The 25,043-nt window shown below is 33.1% G+C and overlaps 1 protein-coding gene and 1 long non-coding RNA gene across 2 annotated transcripts in view; one reads left to right on the plus strand and one right to left on the minus strand.

Moving 5' to 3' along the window:
* Positions 1–22,996, plus strand: part of LOC126975777 (protein takeout-like) — a 51,132-nt gene extending 28,136 nt beyond the window's left edge. The window contains exons 4-6 of the mRNA XM_050823815.1: positions 18,021–18,154; positions 20,004–20,169; positions 22,182–22,996. Of these exons, the coding sequence (XP_050679772.1) occupies positions 18,021–18,154; positions 20,004–20,169; positions 22,182–22,323 (442 nt within the window). The 3' untranslated portion in view covers positions 22,324–22,996. The remainder of the gene's footprint in view (positions 1–18,020; positions 18,155–20,003; positions 20,170–22,181) is intronic.
* Positions 4,274–25,043, minus strand: part of LOC126975796 (uncharacterized) — a 39,551-nt gene continuing 18,781 nt past the window's right edge. Inside the window, exon 2 of the long non-coding RNA XR_007731794.1 lies at positions 4,274–4,586. This is a non-coding gene — a long non-coding RNA (uncharacterized LOC126975796). The remainder of the gene's footprint in view (positions 4,587–25,043) is intronic.

Genomic DNA, 25,043 nt, shown 5'->3' on the forward strand with positions numbered 1-25,043 from the left:
TTTTTAAGAAAACATATAATATAAACAATTTGTCATTATTAATATGGGTCCCTCACTCCAGGAATTAATTTAATTAAATTTATAACAAAAATTTATGAACGATGCGGGACCACTAGTGGGAGGCTCCTGTGCACAGGATGTCAGCTTGGTTATGGGTAGGTACTACAACGGAGCCTATTTCTGCCGTAAAGCAGTGTAGTAGGTACTGTGTTTCGGTCTGAAGGGCGCCGTAGCTAGCTAAATTACTGGGCAAATGAGACTTAACATCTTATGTATGAAAAACACTGGGATCACATATCATCAGGAAGTATTTTTTATTTTATTAATTTCAATGTAAAATAACACGAAGTTTATATTAGTTACAAAATTTGAAAGATGCCATTGAGTGCCAAGATGTCACGCACACAAGCATCTAATAGTTGCCGTAATAAAAAAGCTATTGTTCTTGGGTAGTGCGGTATCTACCTGGAGCGCAGCGGAGACCAATCCTTAATCTAAGACCCTATGGAATATTGTTATAGGGCAGTGCAGCCGATATTAATACCATCCTTGTACTGCAGAATAGGACTATTCGCGCTATTTATAACCTAGGTCCTAAAGAATCATTAACAGAAAAATTTAAAATAATATAATAAAAATTTATTTATGTTCATAAACACAGAGACAGTTCGGATCCGGCAAACTACAGGCCTATTGCTATTACCTCCCTGCTCTCCAAAATCATGGAGAGCATAATTAGCCGTCAGCTCTTGGTATACCTAGAGGGTCACCAGTTTATCAACGACCGACAATACGGCTTTCGCCATGGTCGGTCGGCCCGAAGCCCGTGAATGCTGGAGTGCCCCAAGGCTGTGTACTATCTCCCACGCTGTTTCTACTGCATATCAATGATATGTTGAAGAAGAAGACTCAAGTTTGCGCGTTTACGACTGAAAAAACCACATTTGTCGTATCACTCTTCGACAGCATTCCCATTAAAGCCTCGCCTAGTATCGCCTCGGAATACTGGGTCTCGAAATCTCAGGCGATCGCCAATTTCGTGGCCATCTGGAGGGCAAAGTCAAATTGGCTTCAAAGAAACTGTGCGTCATTAATAGAGCACGGAAATACTTCAAGCCGGCCCACATTCTAGCGCTCTACAAAGCGCAGGTCCAGCCACACATGGAGTATTGCTGCCATCTCTGGTCTGGCGCACCCCAATATCATATCGATTCATTTGATCGCGTGCAATATAGAGCAGCTCAAATTGTCGGGGACCCAGTGCTCTGTGAACGGCTGGATCACTTGGCGTTACGTAGAGATGTCGCTTCATTGTGTGTCTTCTACCGCATTTATCACGGGAAGTGTTCCGAAGAGCTGTTTTACCTGATTCCTGCCGCCGAATTCCACCTTCGCACGATACGCCACAAGTTAGGATATCATCTCCACCATCTGGATATGTGTGGCGGTCTTCCACAGTGTGGTTTTCAAGGAGCTTTCTTCCACGTACTACAAAGCTGTGGAATGAACTTCGTTGTGCTGTGTTTCCGGGACGATACGACATGGGTACCTCAAAATAAGCGCGTACACCATCCTTAAAGGCCGAAAACGCTCCTGTGATTCCTCTGGGGTTGCAAGAGATTGTGGGCGGCGGTGATCACTTAACAACAGGTGACCCGTACGCTCGTTTGTCCTCCTATTCCATAAAAAAAAATTGCGTGCGTTCAAAGTACACATGTCAGAAGTGAAACCTGCATGGTGCATGAACCTCTAAACTGCATATAAATTCCTGGTACGTGTTGCTAGGATGACACATGATTTCAACCGCTATGAAAGATGTCTTTCATAGCGGTATCTTAAGGAATGTTCCTACCACCACAAATATATATATTAATATATTCTCCTGGTGTCTATGTAGTAATACGTCGTGCGCTTGGAGTCTGAGTATTAAGGCCTTATAATTTTTCTCGCACCATACTTAAGACAATCTCTTCTTTAACTATGATCGCCTGGTACCAAAACAATGTATTATGCTTCCTATCTCATTATCTCCCATGTTAAATAATATGAATTGATGTGACTGCTCTTTTTAGTGTCGCTTTTTCGTTTCATCGACTTTCAAATCACAACGATGATAAAGAAGTTATCACTTCAATAGTATGCATATTTCTGTCTCATTCTTTGCCGGCTTCATCCTACACGTTTTTGTATTAGTGTCTCTTACCTGTCGTTTTTTCCGTTGCATCCGGTTTGAAATCACAACGATTCTAAAAAAAGTTTCACTTCAAAAAAAAACTCAGGCGGGAACTTTTGCTGGGATAACAAGAGTGAATTTGAAATTTTGTTTAAATTCTTTAACATTTTTCTTCAGTGGAAAATGACAACCCTATGAAGAACGACTGGCTGAGTTTAACATGGTCAAACTGAAGGACAGGAGATTGTTGCATGACCTATGTTTTCTCCATAGCACAATTAATCGAAACGTAAATTGTGAGTACCTGCTCAGTCGTATTGCAATTAAGGTCCCTTTCAAGTATCCGAGAGCTAAGTAATCTAAAATTTTCTATACCCCACCGTGTAGGTCGAATCTAGGTTTACAGCCCCCGGTCAAGCGCATTCTTGAAGAGTACAATTTAATAAATGGTCGCATTGAGTTGGATGTGTTTCATGACTCTTTATATAGTTTTAAACGAAAGATTTAGGAATTTTGTTTATATTATTGTTAATAGTTATTGTAAAATTTAATGTCACTTAGTATTAGTATTTTTAAGTGTTTTGGCAAAGCTATGTACACCGTAATTGTTGCACATATCAGGCACGTTTCCCTGTATGCATAAAACTAGTTTGTAAGGATAATATGTGTAATGTGGTTATACTTAATAAATAAATATAAATATAAATTGAAAATGGAGGCGACAAGAGTGTATGTGATAGAAATTGGAATGTCAGAAAAAAAAATTAACAAAAGCAGAAGCTACTTCCTGCTCAGTGGATTTTAGTTTTGTTTATTATATTCAAAATTGCAGTCTTTCGCTATTTCAGATTCCCAGTTAATAATTGCCAAGTCATTTTTATTTTTATTTGATGCATTTTTAATTATTTCTCTAAATAATTTAAAGTATTTTCGCACATACACGAGAAAAGATACATCATGATTATATAATGATCTCTCACTATATAGTTCATATAGCCGGTCATATTGTCTGCTCCTATGAATACTGGCTGTTGCCCATTCATTAAAGAACAAGAGACCACCCGAGTTGACTCTCTTCGCAGCAAATTTAGAAGCAATATTTTTTTTAACTATTTTAAATAACATATCATTTATTCATTTGGATTAATATTATAATTCAAATACATATTTGCGTTTTACTTGAGTTTTACTGAAACAATACCTCTTGAACAAAAATAAACTTTTTAATTGAAGTTCATTTACTTCAATATTTAAACAGGCTATTTCACCAAAGTGGTCTGATCTCAGATTTCTAGTTATTGATTAGGGAAAACGTTTATAATTAGTAAAAATATTATCAATACAGCTTTTTACTCTAGTACTATATATTATAGAAAGTGTGTCAGTATTATATTATACTAGCCGATGCACGCGATTGCGCCCGCTTAGATAAAGAGTTTTTAAAAATTATAGGCAAGTTTCAATTTGAAGATTTTCTCATGTCCTATTCTAGTTCCCGTCTTTGCTCCCGTTACCAACATATTATATGAATCTAATTTCCAGGAAGATTGTAATGGCAAACTTAACCTACTATTGGTATAGTTATAGCTCATCGACGTGAATTTAAGGTTTTCACAGATCCTGCGGGAAATATGGTTTTCCGGGATAAATGTAGTAGTGTATCCTTTCCCAATCTCTATTCTATCGCTGTACCAAATTTCATCAAAATCGGTTCAGTAGCTCCGGCGTAAAAGCGTAACAAACAAACTTACATTCACATTTGTAATATTAAGTAGGGATATACACCTCATTATACAAGATAGTTAGAAAGATAACAATTAATGAATGAAGAGTAATTAAGTGTATATATGTATATATATATATACATATATATGTATACACTTACTTACACAATTAGATATTTTTTGTAAGTGCTTTATGTAGTGCATGTAATTGTTGGGTTTCCAAATGAATAAATAAATAAAAAGTTAAGTTTTCCGCTCGTAACTGCTACAAGTGAATAAAGAACGAAAGAACTTGCAGACTCATTAGGACTAGTCAAATAGCCACCCTCTTCAAGTAATAATAAATAAGAAAGGTTCGGAAAACATAAAACATACATTCAAATGTTCAAATGCTTTATTATATAATATTGCGACGAGAAATAAACAAAACTACATTAATGCTGTTCCCATTCTATGTCATCTCTCTTTTGACTTGATTAGTTGGATCGTGGAGATCTTTTCATGCGTTGTATTTGTTTTAGATGTGCCATAAAATCACCATTATCATCATCAGCTGGTTCTGGAACTTCATCTCCCTCGTTCGCTCTCCAATGGCTAAATGATTGCATATCAGATGGTGCATCTAAGGAATCTTTAATCTGGCTCATGTCATTCGCTTTACTTATCTTTCCCCATCTATCTTGTGAACTCTAAAAAGCATAAAAAAAAATAAGGAATGAAACGTTAGAAATAATAGCAATTATAATATCGGTTTGAATGCTAATTGTAAATAAATTCAACTTTAAAATAAAATAACAGATTCACATCTAATTTTCCTTACTGGGGTAAGTGTAAGAATAAAATAGCCAAAAATAAAACTCTAATAATACTACAAAGTCATTACAACCATATCACTAATGTTACCTCTAACAGTAATAATGTGCCAAAAACAGTCACCACGAGCTATCTAACACTTTACCAGTGGGAGGCTCCTTTACACAGGCTGCCGGTTAAATTAATTTGTATTTTCTAATAAAACATTTAAATTTATTTATAAATCATATAATAATAATACTGGCACACTATAACACAATTTATCTTGCCCCAAACTAGGCATAGCCTGTAGTAAGGGTACATGACAACGATATATTTAATACAATATTTTTATATTGAATATATCGTGTATAACATGTTGAATTACTTACATACATACATATATATATATACATACATGTCTCGGAAACAAACATTCATATTCATCATATAAATGATTGCACCCTTATTTTTTCACCTTCATTCGAACCCGGGACCTCTAGCTCAAAAGGCAGGGTATAAATAGATAATGCCTGAACAGTAGACTTTATAATAAAACTGTATAAATATTAACAATTTGTTATGTTTTAGAAGTGATAACCCTCACTTCTAGGATTAATACACAAATAAAATTTGAAAAACAAAATTTTATGAACGATGCGGGATTCGAACCCACGACCTCCGGCGTTCCGTGCCGGTGCTCTAAACCACTGAGCTTTTAAATTTGCTTTGTTCAACTCTCAACAAAGCAAACAGAATTTTATAACGAGGCGGTAATCGAACGGTTAGCTCAGTGGTTCAGAGCACCGGCACGGAACGCCGGAGGTCGTGGGTTCGAATCCCGCATCGTTCAAAAAATTTTGTTTTTCAAATTTTATTTGTGTATAAATATTAAAATTAATAAGATTAAAATCAAACTTAGAATCATGGAACTTAACATCGCTATTATCATTAAAAAGAAGGTAAAAAATATATTTTATCAATGACACCATTCTAAAATATTATCTTGGCTATTTATCACTACATATTATAAAACAAAGTCCTCCGCCGCGTCTGTCTGATATAGCGTGGCGTAGTTCTCGAGAAAGATTTTGGTTTATAATTTGTTAAGTTTTTCTTCACAATTTTGTATACATTAACGATAAATATATTTACGACAACGAAAACGCTGTCTTAACCCTCTGAGATGAAACAAAATAATGTATGGGGGAACTGTGTATCATTGATTGAGCTCTACAGAAAAGTCCAATGGCATATGTCTATCTTACAAGCATAATATACTATACCCATTTTAATACTTTAGAAATTGGCAATTATAAAGCAGTAATATAAAAGTAATATAAAGCCAGAATTCATAAACTTTTCATTGACTAACACAGAGGTAGCAACCACTATATAAGGGATATCAACATTCTAACGTCCATTTTATTGATCCACGCTTTCTCGCATGTGTCCATCACCCACAATAACGTAAAAAAAAGTAAAGGCACACGTCCATTTAGGGTTTTTGCGATTTTTATCATTTTAGCAACACTGAATACATAATTATTGTCTATGCGCTATAGTACTGGCCCAGTTAAAAACAAAAATTTAAATTTTATTTAAAGGTTAGAAACACATACACAGATATTTTAAATTAAAATTTTGCTCTGTATGACTTTAATGTGACTTTATGTGTAAATATGCCGTTTGCGACCCATTATGACTTCATATAACTCTTAGGGAGCTTGCATATATACCAAATTAATTTATAACTATATCAACACGCATATCAACAATTCATTAAAAAACTTAATTATACTCAATTCCTTTTTTAATGTATTGCATAAATTATTGGAAAATACATATGGAAAATTCAATTTTTATATGAATATAAAAGTTGTTTACACACATTATTATTCCTTATTATTTTATTATTACATATTATAAAATCATTTATATCCTATGGCTTCAGACTACCTTAATCCGGAATACTTAGGAACATTTTTTTTATATGGACAGAACAGCGTCTGTTTATATTCAACTAGCAGTAATCTGCTACTAAATGTTAATTAAAGATATAAAATTTAATATAACAAAAGTTATTTTAAGAATAGAATTCAACTTACATTTTCCATAAACATTGTAACGCGATACAAATATATTTAATCATAATGTATTTTCCGAATATAAGCTGTACTCGTATAATATCTGACGATAAACTTGAAGTTCAGCAATATAATGATTGTAGGTTTCGTGAATTCGACTTATATACTGTTTTGTCTTTATTTTTTATAATTATTTTAAAACAATTTCCTTTATTCTAGCAATTTACTTCCAATTTTAATGTTGATTAAAGCGTGGATCCGACTTACACGAGTAGAGTTTAAATTTCTGTGTCGCTTGGTTATAGTTATTAGTATTTACTAATATTATGATCAGGTCGTTATATTCATATTTTTGTATGTATATGTTCTTATAATCTTAATCAAGGTGAGATTATTATATACAATTAAAACGTAAAAAAAACATGTATACAAAACCTCAATCACTGGTATCGCTGTATGCCTTGGAAAAATTTATATTAAAACTCTAAACTGCATAATATGAAGTCCTAACTCCTGATACTTGTTGCTAGGTTACTAATGATTTCAACCGCTATGAAAGACATTACTATCATCGCTTCCATATGTTGTTATTATGTTCTCCTGGTGACTATGTAGTAATACGTCGTGCGCAATCTATAAGATTCTGACTCCATGAGCACATTTTTACCTATTTGCAAAATAATAATAATAATTATAATGTTAAAGTAAACGGTACGGCCCCATTCAGACCGGAACTAAGATATTGATTGTACACTTCTCTATCGTCTCGCTTTTTCGTTTCATCAAGGTCCAAATCACAGCGATTTTCACTTCAAAAAACATTTTCTTTGTATTCTATAATCTCTCTCATAAACTAAACTTAGGGCGAGTGGGCAAAGTACTTTTCTCATTGTATATTTTCATCATTACTCTGTCGATGCTTAGCTTGAATGAAAGTTATGGACTGTACTAGTGGTACCTATTAACAATTCTGTATGACACTGTTTCAATTTGTATGATGTGTTCATTTTTAACTGTTAGATATATCAATTGTATTTAACGTGAGTTTATAGAAATGTCAAATATATGTAAAGTTGATAATCCAAAAAATATAATTACCAACCATGACACGAATTTCACCGCATGTGAGGCGACTGTCTCTCTTTGCCTTATTATACAGTATACACATATGTCTACTGTGCTTATTACGTCTCGTAAGCGTTTGAATGAGAGCTAACACGAGTATAGATATGACAAAGATTAGGTATAGGTAGGAGATTTGGAGTCGTCTACACGGGGGCGTTTGGAGAACACAACGGGCTGGACTACGGCACCAATTTTGCTGGAGGAAGGCCCTTGGTGGTCGTGGGCCTTCCTGAAGTTGGGTACAGTTTGTTTCCTCGCTTCACTAGTACCTCTAGAGGTACTAGGTTGTGGTTCAGGTACCTTAGGCTTAGCAGGAGGTGCTGAGGGCCCAGAATTTAGATCCTTGGCTTTCCGCAGACGGGCCGCTATTCTCCTCTGCCTCCTGTTTGGCCGACGGTTTACAGTCTGTTTGGGTACCGATTTCATTTGATTCGATCCCTCTAGGAGATTTACTTGCTTTCGGCCCATAGCTCAACAAGGGTCCAACCTGCCTCTAGTCTATCGACTGTTTGTATGGACACTGCAGAGGCAGCATCTATGTCCATAGACGGCTTGTCTGGGCTTAACCGGAGACGCACCCTCCCTTTTTTTTGGTGGCTCATTTGCCATTCGAAAATGTTCTTTTTTTGAAATTCATATAGATAACACGCGAGCAATAAGAATGTGGCTGCCTGTTGAAACCCTTTGCGCATGAGGGGATCGAAAAAAAACATGGGAGTGTTGTTATGAAATTCAGTACAACATTACAACACTCATTTGGATGATGTAATGGTTATTACAACATTGGGTGTTTTAATGTTGGTAATAAGCTAACTGTTTCAGAATCTTTAATAGAGGATTTAAAGCATGGGTGTAGATAAAATATATTATAAGCAAGGTAAAAATAAATATCAAATAAAAATAAGTATCAAAGTGACATTCTAGATTCACATCAAATTTTCCTTACTCGGTAAGTAAAAATCTCTATATAAGAATAAGTAAAGCCGAAAATAAGACTCTAATAATACGAGAAAGAGATTTCAACCATAACTCTAATGTTACTTCTACCAATAATAACGATAATGTGCCAAGAACAGTCACCACGAGCTATCTAACACTTTACCAGTGGGAGGCTCCTTTGCACCGGGTGCCGGCTATATTATGGATACCACAACGGCGCCTTTTACTGCCATGAAGCAGTAATGTGTAAGCATTATTGTGTTTCGGTCTGAAGGGTGCCGTAGCTATTGAAATTACTGTGAAAATGAGACTGAACATGTTATGTCTCAAGGCGACGAGCGTAATTATAGAGCCCCTCAGAATTGTTTGGTTTTTTCTAGAATCCTGTGCGGCACTGCATTGTAATAGGCAGGGCCTATCAATTACCATCAGCTGAACATCCTGCATGCTATGTCCCTTAATGTCATAAAAAAATTCTAATTGTAAAGGCATTGAATCTTGATGACTTTCTAAGGACACTGACTTTTACCGGATTCCTATACATACTTAATAAAATCCTATAAAAGCCTTTAGTCACATAAACAAATCATGGAACGGCGATAAAATTATTAAAAACGAAAATTATCTTTACTTTGGAGGATTTGATACGCGAGTTACAAAATCTTAAATATAAAATTCTCGTGTCACAATGTTCGTTGCCGTACTCCTCCGAAACGGTTTGACCGATTCTCATGAAATTTTGTGAGCATATTGAGTAGGTCTGAGAATCGGCCAACATCTATTTTTCGTCCCCCTAAATGTTAAGGGTGGTCCACACGAAATTCCTTTTTTTAATTTTTTTACATTTTTTTTAAATTTGTTTGATTATGAGCATTAAAAAATACTTACAACTTCAAATTTTCACCCATCTACGATCAACAGTTACTTTTGTATCACGATTTTAATATCGGCAATACAACGTTTGCTGGGTCATATAGTAGTTCTATAAAATAATACGACAGAGTTATTTTTTTAATTTACATCTGCTCTGATATTGACTAAAATTAAACATAGATTCATGGAACGTGGTTATGATTGTTCTACGGTGGTGAAAATTATATTTTATCAATCGTTATAAAATATTATTTTGGCGATTTATCACTTCAAATTATAAAACAAACTCCTCCGCCGCGTCTGTCCGTCTGTTCGCGATAAACTCAAAAACTGCTGCACCGATTTTCATGCTAATTCGAAAAATGGATAGCGTAGTTCTCGAGAAAGGTTTTTGTATATAATTCGTTAAGTTTTTCTACACAATTTTTTATACGCTAACGATATTAGTTGGCGGTGTCGGCAAAAATAAGCCGTCTGGGAGCTTGCAACGAAAACACTGTCATAACCCGTTGAGATAAAACAAAATAATGTATAGAGGAAATGTGTAGGTATCATTTATAGTTTTACAGAAAAGTCCACTATGGCATATGTCTATATTTCAAGCAAAATATTAAAGCTATACCCATTTTAATGCTTTAAAAATTGTCAATTTTAAAGCAGTAATATAAAAGCTGTTTACTCAAATACGATATTATTCCTTATCATTTTATTACTACTATAAAATCGAAAATTTCCTATGGCTTTAGACTACAATAATGTTCCGGAATACTTAGGAACATCATTTTTTTCTATTGATAGAACAGCGTCTGTTTTAATATAACCTACTATAGTATAAATCGACATTTGCTCCCTGAATATTACAAATTGTAAAATCATATCATATGCCGATTATACAGTTCTGCTCTTCACAGTTAGAACTAGAGATACTGTCCAAAAACTCGCTGAACTAGGACTTAAAAATGTCACTCTATGGCTCAAGAAAAACCTTCTAACAATGAATTTAAAAAAGTCAAAATTTATGACATTCTCTGCAAGAGTCAAATCACAACCAAATAAAGGGTATGTTCCGAAATGCACTGCGAGCACTGCACAGTGCTATCATTGTAGAAAAATTCGTTCCGTTATGGACTGCCAGTATACTACCGCAGTACCCTAGGTAAATATATGACGTCATAAATCGCCGCCATATTCTACTGTGAGCACTGGCGTTTTCGAGGTAAGGTACTCGCAGTAATTTGATCACGTGATCAGTCAAAACCACTCGAGTGCCTAGCGTTTTATAAACAATACGTACAGTTTAATCCCAAATACTTTTAATTTGATAGTACACCAACAACAGTTTTTTTTTAATGAACTAGAAAACTTTAATACACCCATTTGAATGCTGCGTCAAAAAATGCGGCTGACAATGTTCGGGACTGCGTTCCGTTTTAAATAGTAACCAGTTTAGCTGGCTATAAAGGAACGGCTTCACAGTATACTAAAGTGACGTCACACTGTACAGTGGTCGCAGTGCATATCGGAACACACCCAAAAACATCTCAGTTAAAGTGCATTGTTGCTCGCTTTAGACCAATGCAGTTGCATAAAACTTGAACGTGTTCATCAAATTAAATATCTGGGTTTTGTCATAGACAAATATCTAAGATGGGATAAACATATTAAAACACTTTCAGGGAGAATCCGAAAACTTAGAAAGGTTCTCAAAACTATAAGGCATCTAGGTGATCTAGATTTTTGTTTAAAAATTTACAATGCCTTCCTCGGTTCTCTTTTCAGGTATTGTGTAATATCCTGGGGAGGAGCAAACAGATTTAATACGTCTTGAAAGAGCTCAATGCATGCTTCTAAAAATAATAATGCATATAAACCATTCATGTACCCTTCTCATATTCCATACAAAGAAACTATAGTCCTTACCGTTTGACAATTATTTTTACACTGCTTATCACATCATATCATTTATCAAACAGCACAAAAAGCCCGGTCGCCTTAAAGAAAATTTGGCTTTACCTTTTCGTAGATTCAAAAATATTTACTGTGTTCCGAAGTTCAATCTTGTCATGTGCCGAAATCATGCTAGCTATCTAGGACCTTCAATATATAACCAAGTAAATAATAAATAAAAATTGCGGACCTCTCTTCTTACAAAGTAAGATCTACAGTACGAGAGTGGCTTTTACAATTAGGCTATGATGAAACCGAGAAAATTATCAACTCAAAATTAGTATAACTTTATATATTTAATTATCTATTTATTTATTGGAAAACAAACAGCTTAAGTTATATAAACATTGTTACACATAATTTATATTACACAAGCCAATAAAGTTTCCACTTAAATATAAACAAAGTAGGAGTGAATATAATACAAAATATAACGATTTTATATACAATTAAACATAAAGCGAAAAAAGTACACAAAAATACAAATGAAACAAAATTTATCAAATTTATTGTCGGTTGGACATATTTTAAGAATGTTTAAGATATTCTTTAATGTTTTTAGTAAAAGTTGGATAGCTGCTATGAAAAATGTCTAAGTGACTATAATTATTATTATAAGTGTTGCATGCTCTTATAATAAAACAATTGCTAGTATAATTAGTTCTACGAACAGGGATAAAGAATGTATCTATAGAACGTGTATAATGTTTTGGACAGTTAAGTTTAATGTTACTTAAAATACGATTGGAATCAATTCAGTCATGTAATATTTTGAAAAGGAAAACTTGATCACTGTATTCTCTACGCTGTTGTAAAGATAGGTAATTAAATTGAGGAGTATTACAATTTTGAAACTTATAATTTAATCTTTTAATAAATTTATTTTGTACACTTTCTATAGCATCTATATATTTTGTATAACGTGGGTTCCAAGCAGTCGAGGCATATTCTAAATATGGTCTGACATAAGCATTATATAAAAGTATGAATATTTTTGGAGTCATTTCCCTGTCTGAATATAAAACCAAGCATTTTATAAGCTTTTGCTGTCATATTGTCTATATGACTTTCAAATAAGAGAGCCGAAGCTAGCGTTACCCCAAGGTCTTTTATTTCTGACACCCTTTTAAAGGGTTCATTGTTTATTTTATATTTGAATAAAATTGGCATTTTTTTCCTCGAAAATGTTACCATACAGCATTTGTCAACATTGAGGTATAAGTCATTAGAGGAACAATAGTTTCCTAACTCAATTAAATCGCTTTGTAGTTCAACACAGTCCTGTTTTTCTTTTATTATTTTAAATATTTTGGTGTCATCCGCATAAAGTAAAATATTAGAATTTTGAAAAGATTGCAAAACATCATTAATAAATATGTTAAATAACAATGGGCCAAGGTGAGAGCCCTGAGGAACGCCAGATGTAACAGGGACAAAACTAGAAATAAATCCTTTAACAGCTACCGCTTGTGTTCTGTTACGGAGATACGACTCCAGCCATCTTAGAAGGTCTCCTTGAATACATATACGCTCAAGTTTAAATAATAGTCGGGCATGCGAAATTTTATCGAACGCCTTTAAATAGTCGGTATAAATTGTGTCTACCTGGAATCCATTGTTTAAGGCATCCAATACTTCATCTAGAAATTCGCAAAGGTTAGTTTCCGTCGAGCGTTTATTTAAAAAACCCATGTTGCTGTGGAATAATTAGTGGTCGTAATAAAGGAAATAAAGTGTCATAGATTATTTTTTCAAATAATTTTGGGATGACCGATATCTTTGAAATCCCACGATAGTTTTTAATATTATGTCTGTCACCTTTTAAAAATGGGGACAATTAAAGACATTTTCCATATTGATGGTAAACTACCTGAATGTAAAGATTTCCTAAAGAGTATATCTAAATGTATTGAAATTTGTCTACTACAAGCCTTCAGTAAAATTGGGTGTAAATGATCGGGACCACTTCCTTTGGATGGGTCAAGTTTTAACAAGTACTTTTCTACCTTTTCACGTGTAATGTCTATTGTTCTCGCAAAAGTTTGAGTATAGCTTAATGGTAAGTTATCATGGCTAAATCTAGTATTAGAATCGGCTGTAAAAACGGAGCTAAAGACTGTATTAAACATATTAGCTATCATTTGACCTTCTGATCCAGTATCATCATCATGGTACATACAGTCTGGAATACAATTACTACTTCGCTTAGATTTTACAAATGCCCAGAATTTTTTAGAATTGTTATAAATATTATTTTCGGCCTTATCAATAAATAAATCATAGCATTCTGCTTCTAAACGTTTTGTTTCACGGCGTAATTCCGAGAACCTATCATAGTCACTAGATCTTCCGTATATTTTCCATTTTTTATGAGCTTTCAGTTTTTTCTTAATTAACTTTATTAAAGATCTAGAGTACCACGACGGAAACTTATCATTTTCATGAACTAGTTTTGTAGGGACAGTTCGATCTATAATATGGTTAAGTATAAAATAAAATTTTCCTACGGCACATGTTATATCTTCTGATGAGAGCTCTTCAACCCAGTCAATTTTTGATAATTCATCATTAACTGCATTGTAGTCGGCGTTGTGATAACAACGAACAATACGAGTCGGTGCTCGTAAGTTCATGTTATTTTTTTCACTCTCAACCTTCACCACTAAGGATGAATGATGACCGTCTTCTGGCAATGCTAATGGTTTTGTTCTATTGACCACACAAACAGTATTAGATAAAACAAGATCTAATAGTCTATTATTATTGTTGTAAATATTATTATACTGATTAAATCCTGTAAATGTCATAAATTTGATTAATAATATTATAATAATATTTGGTTAATACTGATTAACTTAAATATTATAAGAAGTGTTTACAATGGTAATATGTCCTTCGGGAACATGCAGCCATGTTGCATCCTTAACATTGAAGTCTCCTAATACTATGAATTTATCATTTGGGAATTTAATTACCAGATCAGATAAATATTCAAAAAATGTAGCTTGATAGTTACTTTGTTGTGTGTTTTGTGGAAAATAGCAGCAGAAAACCCTTAACTTTTTTCGGGTTGTATACTTTTCCAAAAGTAGGTCCAGAGAAGTAATGTCCGCATCAGGCAAACATGGAGCATGATGAGATCAGGCACGTAACAGTGACGCATGTCAACAGTAACACAACCACGACGTACAGCAATCAGTGTACCCCCATCCATAGTCACTCCTAGACGCTTGTAATCACGATCATTTCGGTATACACTATATCGCGAGTCAAAAAATTCTTCATTGTAAAATCCTTCTGACATCCACGTTTCGCTCAAACAAACTATATCATAATTCATATTCAAAAGATTCAAATAAAATTGTTTTGTTTTGGTGCGTAATCCCCTAACGTTTTGGTCAAATATAGTTAGAGCCATACTAAGTTAGAAGAAGCATTAATAAATAGTAATCATGAGTAATAATTCGATCCAAAATTTGTTCAAGCAGTTTCCTACAAAATAAGTTTAAAAACATACACCACAATATTGTATAGCTATAAATGAAAGCACTTATAATAAATAATAAAATAACTAGCTTATAGAAACATTCCCTCGTAGAACCAAGCACATTATAAAGCTTGCAAAAACAGCAACTACGATTAAAACTATAATATCTATAAATACTTTTAAAAGTCATTAATATCAAAGCAAAGACAAACATGTATGAGTTTAGTATGTTTGCACTTATGTGATTTTCTTTAAACATTCACTAGAACTTATATGAATAACCGGTGAGCTGCTAGTTTTCCGAACCAGGATCGTACAGTTACAGACCCAGCAGTACATGAAGCCTTTCTCCTTCGCTTTTCGTCTAGCCTCATTTAGAAGAGATTTATTATAGGTTGATAGGTGACCATTAGCATATATTGGAGTATTAAAACCGGCATATCCAAGGTCGGAGACTTTTAAATTTTTTATTTTCCTTAGTGATGAAAGAAAGTCATCCTTTTTATGAATATTTATTTATAACTATTTGCTTTATCTACTACTATTTAATTTTATAAAGTTCTTATTATAAGATAGGTATGTTTTAAAGTTAGATATTATAATATTGTTGAGATGTAGTCAGTTAGTATAATTTAGTCTTAGTTCTAGTGCATTTATTATTGACATTAAATAAAATTACATAGCAGACGGTAATCACTGGTTGGCTCTGCACCGGGCACTACATTCAAGGTGCCTCTTTGTTTCTGTTTTTGAGACTGTAAATTTATATTAGGCATGAAGACGAATGTATATAATAAAAATATAAATAAGATTAATATTAACTAGTAGTGATCTGGTAGTTTAATATAAATCAAAGTTATATTAGGAATAGAATTCAACTTACATTTTTACTTTCGATAGCCGCCGCCCATCTTTGTGTTAGGTATACCAGAAGATCGCCTGCCGACTAACCATGGCGGAAGTCGTACTGTCGGTCGTTGATCAACTGGTGACCTTGTGGGTATACCAAGACCTGGCGGTTATTTATGTTCTCCATGATTTTGGAGAGTCCTGTATTTTGCCGGATCCAAACTGTCTCCTTTTTTGTATCAAACGGGCATTGTTTTTTATAAATAATTTATATTTAAATGTAGGAAATAAGATGAAATTCTAATAAAGAGAATAATAATAATGTGTAAACTTTAATCAAGGTGAAGTAAGTATATAATTAAAACGTAAAAATAAATACTTGTTTATGAGTACGAGGGGGTAAAGTGCTTTTCTCAGTGGTTCCATCGGTTGCAGCGATGTATTGACGTTAATATTATTCAGAAAAGATATAATAAAACTAAGACCTGGAAACTTTTTGAATTTCTAACAACTTTTAGTTGGACCCTCGCATCGTACTGTAGAACGTATTTCGTCAGTGACTGCGTGTCGTATTCTAATGCGGGCTTTTCATCATTACTTTGTGGATGCTTAATTAATGTCAAATATATGAAATATTATATGATAAAAAAATAATCACCAAGACGAGAATTTCACTGCGAATCTGCTGTCTCTCTTTGATTGCCTTATTTCGTCTGGTCAGCGTTTTCATGAGAGCAAATAACACGAATTTTACGATATAAATTATTGCAGGTAGAATGATCTGGTTATTCGCTAAGGAGCGTTTTAAGTCATTAAGTGTTACATTATTTGTTATATATGAGTAGTAGTAATTATAATGTTTATTTACTTTTGACTATTGTCAAGGCTCCCTTAAGACCGAAATAAAATAGTGCTTGTAAATTAATTCTGCTTGCTGGTAGAAAAAGACGACACTGTGGTACTTCATTATTTGGACATTTGGTCTTTCTTAATGATACATAATCCTTTTTGTACCGTGTAAGAAAGTCCTAGTTAACCTATTTAGCTATCACTGTGCAGAAATATGTAATTTAAATTTAAAAATTAGCATTTTACTAATTTCCTGAGTTCAATTAACTTTTTGCGGCATCCTGTTTGAAAATAAGTCAATTAACATCAAAGTCAAAAAACACGTCATAGGTAGGTACTAATTATATAGGTTTGAAGGGATAAACAATCCTCAGAAAATACAGACGTAAGTATTGGATATTAATCACAACTTCATATCTCTACGCTAGTTAATAACAGAAAGACAGATTGGCGTGGATATCTAGCCTATTCTTGAATTGACTGGTTCGTTCAATTATTTTCGTATATTTTTTTGAACTCTTATTTTTCTAGTATTCTCAAATATTATTTACTATCCATCAGATCTTGTGACGATAGTCTTTTTAATCTATTGAATGTTGTGCCTGGTTTCATTTTCATTAAGTTCCTTGCAAGTTGGATTGGGGGATTTTGCATACGCTTCTGATAAGTTTATAGTGAGTCTGCTACTTCCTTCATTATAATTTTTATATTTAATTCTCGGTGCAGACGTTCGTTTTTAATGTACCATGGTACCATGGCTATTATTAGCTTTCAACAACAAGTATTAGCTATCATGGTACCATGATAGCTAATACTCCATGGAGTATTAGCTATCATTCGAAGCATTTTGGATTATAGCCGTTGAAGTATTTCAATATTTGAGTTGGAGGGTGTGCCCCATAGTTGTAGTCCGTATCGGTTTAATAACGACTTTGTATAAAAGCTTATTTTGCTGTGATTTTTGATTTAGAAGCCAATACGAAATTTCACTTGCTGTCCCAGGGCTATTCTTTTAATGAAAATATTTAGGAACATACAAACTATGTATCTTCTTATGTTTTTATAATGGAAAAATGTTAAACAATGGCAAATAAAATTATTTTAATTTCGATTTTAAGAGTGACTTTTTTCTTCGATAAATGACAAAGACATAAAATGTGACTTTTTATTTGAAGGGCTGACCTGAAGCACTACAGACTACGCACAGAGTCCCTCACGCCCAAAATGGAGTTCATCGCAGACTACGTGATGAAGGGCCGTATTCTGGTCCTGCCGATCCACGGGAAGGGCGTCGCCAATATTACTATGGGTAACTTAAATAGAGAAAGTGATGGGTAGCAGGTATATTCAATTCCATATAAATCCAGGAAGCCTGGCGGTATGACTAATAAACAGAAACGCTTCGAGACCAAAATCTAACTAAGTAAAACAATTTGAACGATTGTTAGTTTGGCATTTAAAGTGCTGAATAAATATTTTATGCCTCATGAATTCTCCGTCCTACATCCTTGAAGTATCTCATTTTCTTGGTTCTTGCTCAATTTGTATAAATTTTTTGGAAAAATATAAGGAAAAATATGATTAAGCTTTAAATATCATTCCAATCACTAACGTTACCTAGTATCTAGCCTAGAGAAACTCTCTAAGAAAAAAGCCATTCACTCGATTGTATAAAACGTGCATTTATTGATAGATTGACAGATCACGGCTATAATCTTGTAAAAAACGGAGATAGCCAAAATCCAAAATAAACCAATTTCAATCTTTGCCGGAATATACTTCGTCGCTCAATTGTACTTACTGTTTCTAACTTATGTTAAATCTCACTGCACGTTTCATACTAAACTAAATTTCAATCTTTACCTAGGCAGTCCCGCCTCTTATTGCGTAGTCTTTACATTATCTTTGTTAGCAATCATCTACGTGTATGTATTTGAGTCATTTTATAATAAATAACAGCTTGCTTTTTGTTTCAGAATCTAAAGTAAAATAATAAAACTGTTGTATATAATAACTGGCCATTACCGTTAAAAACGGAATGCTTTTCAACATACGGTGTTACTTTTAACTTGTTAGCTTACCTCAATATGACATTGGCTAAATTGTGGTGACCTTTCTGCAAAAGCCACAATATAAAGAATATATAGAATACGAATCTGCCCTTTAATTTAAGCATTTTATTGCCGATTCAATAAGGAAAAAAATAACAAAAAAAAAATGGGTTGAACCTAGTTATTTTAATTGATCGATATTGGGACGCGATTTTTTTGTTTAGAAATATCATCCAAATATGGCATTTTCCCTCCCAATCTAGATCTCCCCAAAATCCAATCAAGTACCCATAAACGGATATATTTCGATACTTTATTTCTAATGTATTGTAATTATTTCATGTAAATTATCACAAACATAAATAAAACACTCGGATCGGAATCTTTCAGTATCCGCCCCTATTTGCTTTTAATTCTTTCTCATTTCTTTCTATATTCGAAGTCGTTTTAATATTTTTCTTCTACTTTAAATTGCTACAGTTGTCAGATAGAAATAGTGACCTTAACAAACAATTCTAAGAAAAATTCATAGACCTAAACCCAAATTTCAGCATACAACAATCCAGTTATTTAAATACACTCTCTTGCAATATGATAGCAATCACAGGAGCTTTGCCGGCCTTTTAGAAAGGATTAACTGCACAGGGACTTTAATGAGAATTGTACCAAATTTCCCGAGAGTTCCTACCTTTTCAGCAAAATGCATTTAAAGAGTTAGATAGTTAGTTAAAATATATTATGTATTTATGTTATTCTCTTACAGCGCGTGGAAATATCAAGTTTAATTGATAACAAATACCTTATCCAATCTTTAATGTTTTGATAAAATCAACTTCAAATTCAATGCAATTGAGCGCTGCTTATTTGAAACTCAATTCAAAAATAATTATAGTATGATAGTTTCGTTGTATCCTTAAATATATCTATTCGATTTAAATGTTTTTTTGCTATATATATAAAGTATTTAAATACATACTTGTAGTTTTATGCTAACATGTATAAAACTTCAATGGGCTAATCAGATTTGCTGTTGTTTATTGTATCATTTGGAATTGCCATTCGTGAATTTGTGAATTTTTGAGGACGAAACGATTTTAATGTTGGCAGTAAACTTGGTGGTGAAACACGAGCTGATCGGTGAGCCAGTGGAGCGTGATGGACACACGTACATGCGGATGCGGGACTACAGAGTCAAGTTTGTGCCCAAGAGAGTGCTGCTACACTTCTCCAACCTGTTCAACGGAGACAAACGGTTGGGGGATCAGATGAACCTGTGAGTGTTACTGTTCCAATACTTCGAAAGGGGCTTGTCGGAATGGTGATTCAAAATGGTTAAAATTAATGGCGGCTCAAATATCAGATTGTTTTGTCTCTCGAGTCTCGAGGGTTAAGAAGGTTTAGCTACAGCTGTTCTTTAGACTTAACATCAGTCAGATATATATTTGGAAAGTGTTGTTGCATATCCTGAGATTGCTGTCGATCCATATAGCCGAATGGTTAGTAACCCTGACTATTAAGCTAGAGGTCCCGGGTTTGAATCCCGGTAGGTGCAATCATTTAAATGATGAATATGGATGTTTGTTTCCGAGTCATGGATGTTTATATGTATTTATGTATGTTTAAGTAAGTATATTGTATTAAATATATTGTTGTCTTGTACCCATAGTACAGGCTATGCCTAGTTTGGGGCAAGATAATTTGTGTAAAAATGTGCCAATATTATTATTATTAAATCTTAACACAATAGTACCAACTAAGTAAACCAAGCCCATTAATACAAGAATGCTGAATTAAACCGGCTTGGTTTTCAGCATAAAAATAAATTAAAGTTATAGTTTATATGATTTAACAAGCTGACCCAGCAAACGTTGTATTTCTATTAAAGTAATAAGAAAAAAATTAATAATTAAAATTTTTGGGGTACAAAAAATAGATGATAACCGATTCACAGACCTACCAAATTTTATTAAATTGTACATAAAATGTATTTTACTACAAAAATTATTATATTCCATTGCCATCTTGCATATTATTATTCGGTTCCATCCACAGACATAGGGTTTCTGTGGATGGAACAGAATAATATAAAAATCGCGATACAAAAACAGGGTGTTGATCGTAGGTGGGTGAAAATTTGAAGTGGTATGTATTTTTTAAAGCTGAATCATAAAAAATACAAAAAAATTGTCAAAAAAATAAAAACTACATATATTTAGGAGTGGGTCATAATAAAATACCCTTAAAGCACGTAGCGGTAATCGCCAGAGCGCTTTCGCACTCTCCGTATCCGCGAAAACACGTTCCAGAGTAGTCTAGTAGAACTATTTGGAACGGTTGAAGGAAAGAAATCGGATGACGGAAACTGAATCTAGTGCGTAAACTAGTAAAGAAATAGTTCTACGTCTACTCCGGAACATGTTTTAAAGGGTACGGATAGGATGCGGATCGTACGTAGTGCGATAGCACTCTCACTCACAAAGATAGAAGGATGCACTCTTTGTCTAAAGTATCAATCGTCATAGAGGATGGATCAAAATATTGGTTGTCAAATGTCAAATATTATGGTTAGGTTCAGAAATGTAATTTGTGACAAAACTTAAGATTTATCAATCTACATAAAAGTATTTGATAGATAGTTTACCACTGTTGTTAATCTACTGACTATAGTTAGCTAAAATTAAGCTTATTTTTTACCTCTTGAGAAGATATAAAAATTCTTATTCGTTGTTCATGATGATGATGATTCCTGAACGACAAAAAATTGTTGTTTTTATTTAATTCCGAGTATTTATTCACTTTTTAAACCTTCTCTGGACTTCCACAAATAATTCAAGACCAAAATTAGCCAAATCGGTCAGCAATTCATTTTTACATATATAGATTTTTTTTTTATGGAATAGGAGGATAAACGAGCGTACGGGTCACCTGTTAAGTGTTAAGTGATCACCGCCGCCCACAATCTCTTGCAACACCAGAGGAATCACAGGAGCGTTGCCATTTAAATTAGATTACAGAATTGGCTAAAGAATTATTAGCTTCTATTGTATTTATAGGGACTTTATGAGGATTACGTTTTTACGAGTTTATTGAGTACTCAGGAAACATTTTTATTAGTATTGGTGTTGGTAAGAAAATACTGCTGGTGTTTATAGGGTCACAGATTGAGGTGAAACTAATATTGTTCAGTTGAACTCCAAGAGACAAATTTATGTTTGACAACTTCAAGAAAATGATTTTCGTATATTAAAAATGTAATTTGAAAATATTATTATCTTTCTCGGACAGATTCTTGAACGAGAACTCGGACTTGGTCTTCAACGAGCTGAAGGAGTCCTATGAGAAGAGCCTGAGCAGCGTGTTCCAGGACGTCACCAACAAGATCTTCAATTCCGTACCTATGAACAAGATATTCCCAGAGGATGAATAGCCCTTTAACAATACTTGTGTAATTAGAGAACTATAGTAGACTGATACAGAATTATATTGGCCATTTGAGTAGGTGCTCGAATAGCTAATGACTTTAGTAATATGTAAATAGGTACCTTCTTGTATGTCCTAGTAGATCTGTATTGAACTAAAAGTAGGTAATTTAAATGAATGGTGAAATTACAACAAGTTTGCACTATAAAATAAATTATGCATGTTCGAAACAAAACAATTTATAAAATAAGAGAATTTTCGACTAGCAACAGCACTTTTTTATGATTCCTTAATTTACTCCTATAAGCAAATTTATCCGTTAATTTCCGTGAGATTTCTAACTTTTAAAAATTAATATTTTCTACATCTATATTGGTGCTCCTACGTGCAAATAAACCAAAAAACTTACAATATTTTTAATAAATGTTTCTTAACGTTCTGTCTCTCAAATATTTATCGCTTCTTCCAGTCCAATCATTATTTAACCATAATTTTGTATATTATATACCTACACAGATTCAGAAAATATTCATTTTAATTTTGTAGATAGAATAAAGATAAGAGACATATTACTATGCATAAGGTATTAATATAAGTAGATTAGTTGAAAATAACAAATATGTATTTATAAATTGCTTTAACTATTAATAAGAGATTAAATAAGAATTAAAAAATATCAATGCCTTGTTTTATTACAACGGCTTCCATCGCGTTATAAAATAACCAATTATGTGAGTACTGCATGTCGTCTTTCTGAAAGACGAGCAAAAATCATAAAATTTGTCAATTGTCTTGATATGTTCTATACATTTAATACTTTTGCTCAAAAAGTAGACTCTTTCATATGCGCATGGTGTTTGGAAAGTTATATTTTGACGCACTAATACTTTTTGATTGATTGAATTTCTTTTTTTTGGAGTTTACTCCTTAAGAATAGATTTTCATATAAGGCGTCCGGTATGAGAAAAATATAGAGAGTAAAATCTGCTCATCAAAATGCCATAGTAACGTTTTTGGTGCGCATCATTTCTCGCGCACCTTTCACTTTCTTGTATTTTGAAGCTTTATTATATTATTGAAATTGATTTATTATTATACTTTCTTTCATTAAGTTAAGTGAAAAATCTATAAATTATGGAAGAAAGTGGTGTAAATACTAGTGCCGGAAAATCGGATAAGCACGTGGGTACTAAGTATGTTACAATTCATACATTAATATGACATATATAAACATGTGTGCTTTATATTTAATTAATATTGAATTATCAATATAGTTGATACAAATTTATATAAGCTATGCACATAATTAAATGTTTAATTTAATATGGAGTGTACATATAGCGCATTTCACGCCAAATAGACAATTTTTAACCTAACCTATTATTTTATTTTTTTAATATCTATAATTTGTTTTTAATTAATACGCTTTTATTAGCTTCTGCTGTATGTATGGTTGTAACCGACTCCATTGGACTTGATTTTGTTTAGTACCTGTTCAAAGACAATCGTTCTTGAGCAGTAAACTCCAGTCGTGCGTCGGAGCTGACACACACACTTTTTTTTAATATAGCCTTAGGAGGGGCGCAAAAAACTCAGCAGGGTTCTTTTTGAAGTAAAACTTCTTTAGGCGTGACTTGGGGGTAACTCAGAATATTTTTCTGACAGAAGTAAATCAAATCAAATCAAGTCATTTATTTGCATAGATTGAGTGGGTACATCGGTGTTACATTATAATCATAGGTGCTAACAATCTGCCGGGTAGGCATGCAAAAATAATATTTTACAATTCTCACTCTAAGTTTACAGTGAAAAACAGACAACATAAAAACCACATTATTCATAAAAGTCTATCCATCATAATGTGCAACAAATGAGAATAATAAATATTCTTTACTAAAAATGTCAATTTGAAATATCTAAATTAACTTATTCTAATGACTATAGATTCATGTCTGTTAAATACTCTTTAACTGAATAATATTTCTTCGTCATTAAAAATTCCTTAATTTTATTTTTAAAAGAGTTAATATTTAAGTTTTGGTCCGCTAATGATGCTGGTAGTTGAGGATACAGTTGAGGAGCTATATTAAATATACTATTACCAAAAAGTGCTGTGGTATGCTGCGTGAAACATATTTTATTTTTTCTGCGTTTACTATCAGAGTAACTAAATAGTTGATCATTTGTTCTAAAGAATACAAGCACTTCATATATATACAAGCATGGGAAAGTAAGTATTTTAAATTTATCAAAATATGGTTTACAGGAATCAGTGGGGCTTAAATGAAATATAGCTCGTATACATTTTTCTGACATTTCAAGACTCTATTCTATCTGTGAAATTTCTGCAAAATATGATCCCGTACCGAATATTTGATGTGACATATGCGTGAAAAGCTACTAACACTGCAGACTGGTTTACTACTTTAGACAGCATGTGCAATGCAAATGAAAATATATTTAGCTTCATGCGCAAATTTTTAATATTTGTTTTCCAATTTAGGCAATCATCAATATGTTGTTTGTATTATTTAAGATATTTATTTACTTAGATAATTAATGTTCAATGCTATCTTATTGCATCTATTTACAAATGTCATTATTTTGCAAAACTTATGATTAAATTGTTACATGTCAACCAGTTTATAATATTGCCTATAGTATTATTACTGTCACTTTCTAAAGAATTTAAATTGTCACCTATAAATATCACTGTGCTGTTGTCAG

Source organism: Leptidea sinapis, chromosome 37, assembly GCF_905404315.1.
Source record: "Leptidea sinapis chromosome 37, ilLepSina1.1, whole genome shotgun sequence".
Lineage (NCBI taxonomy): Eukaryota > Metazoa > Arthropoda > Insecta > Lepidoptera > Pieridae > Leptidea > Leptidea sinapis.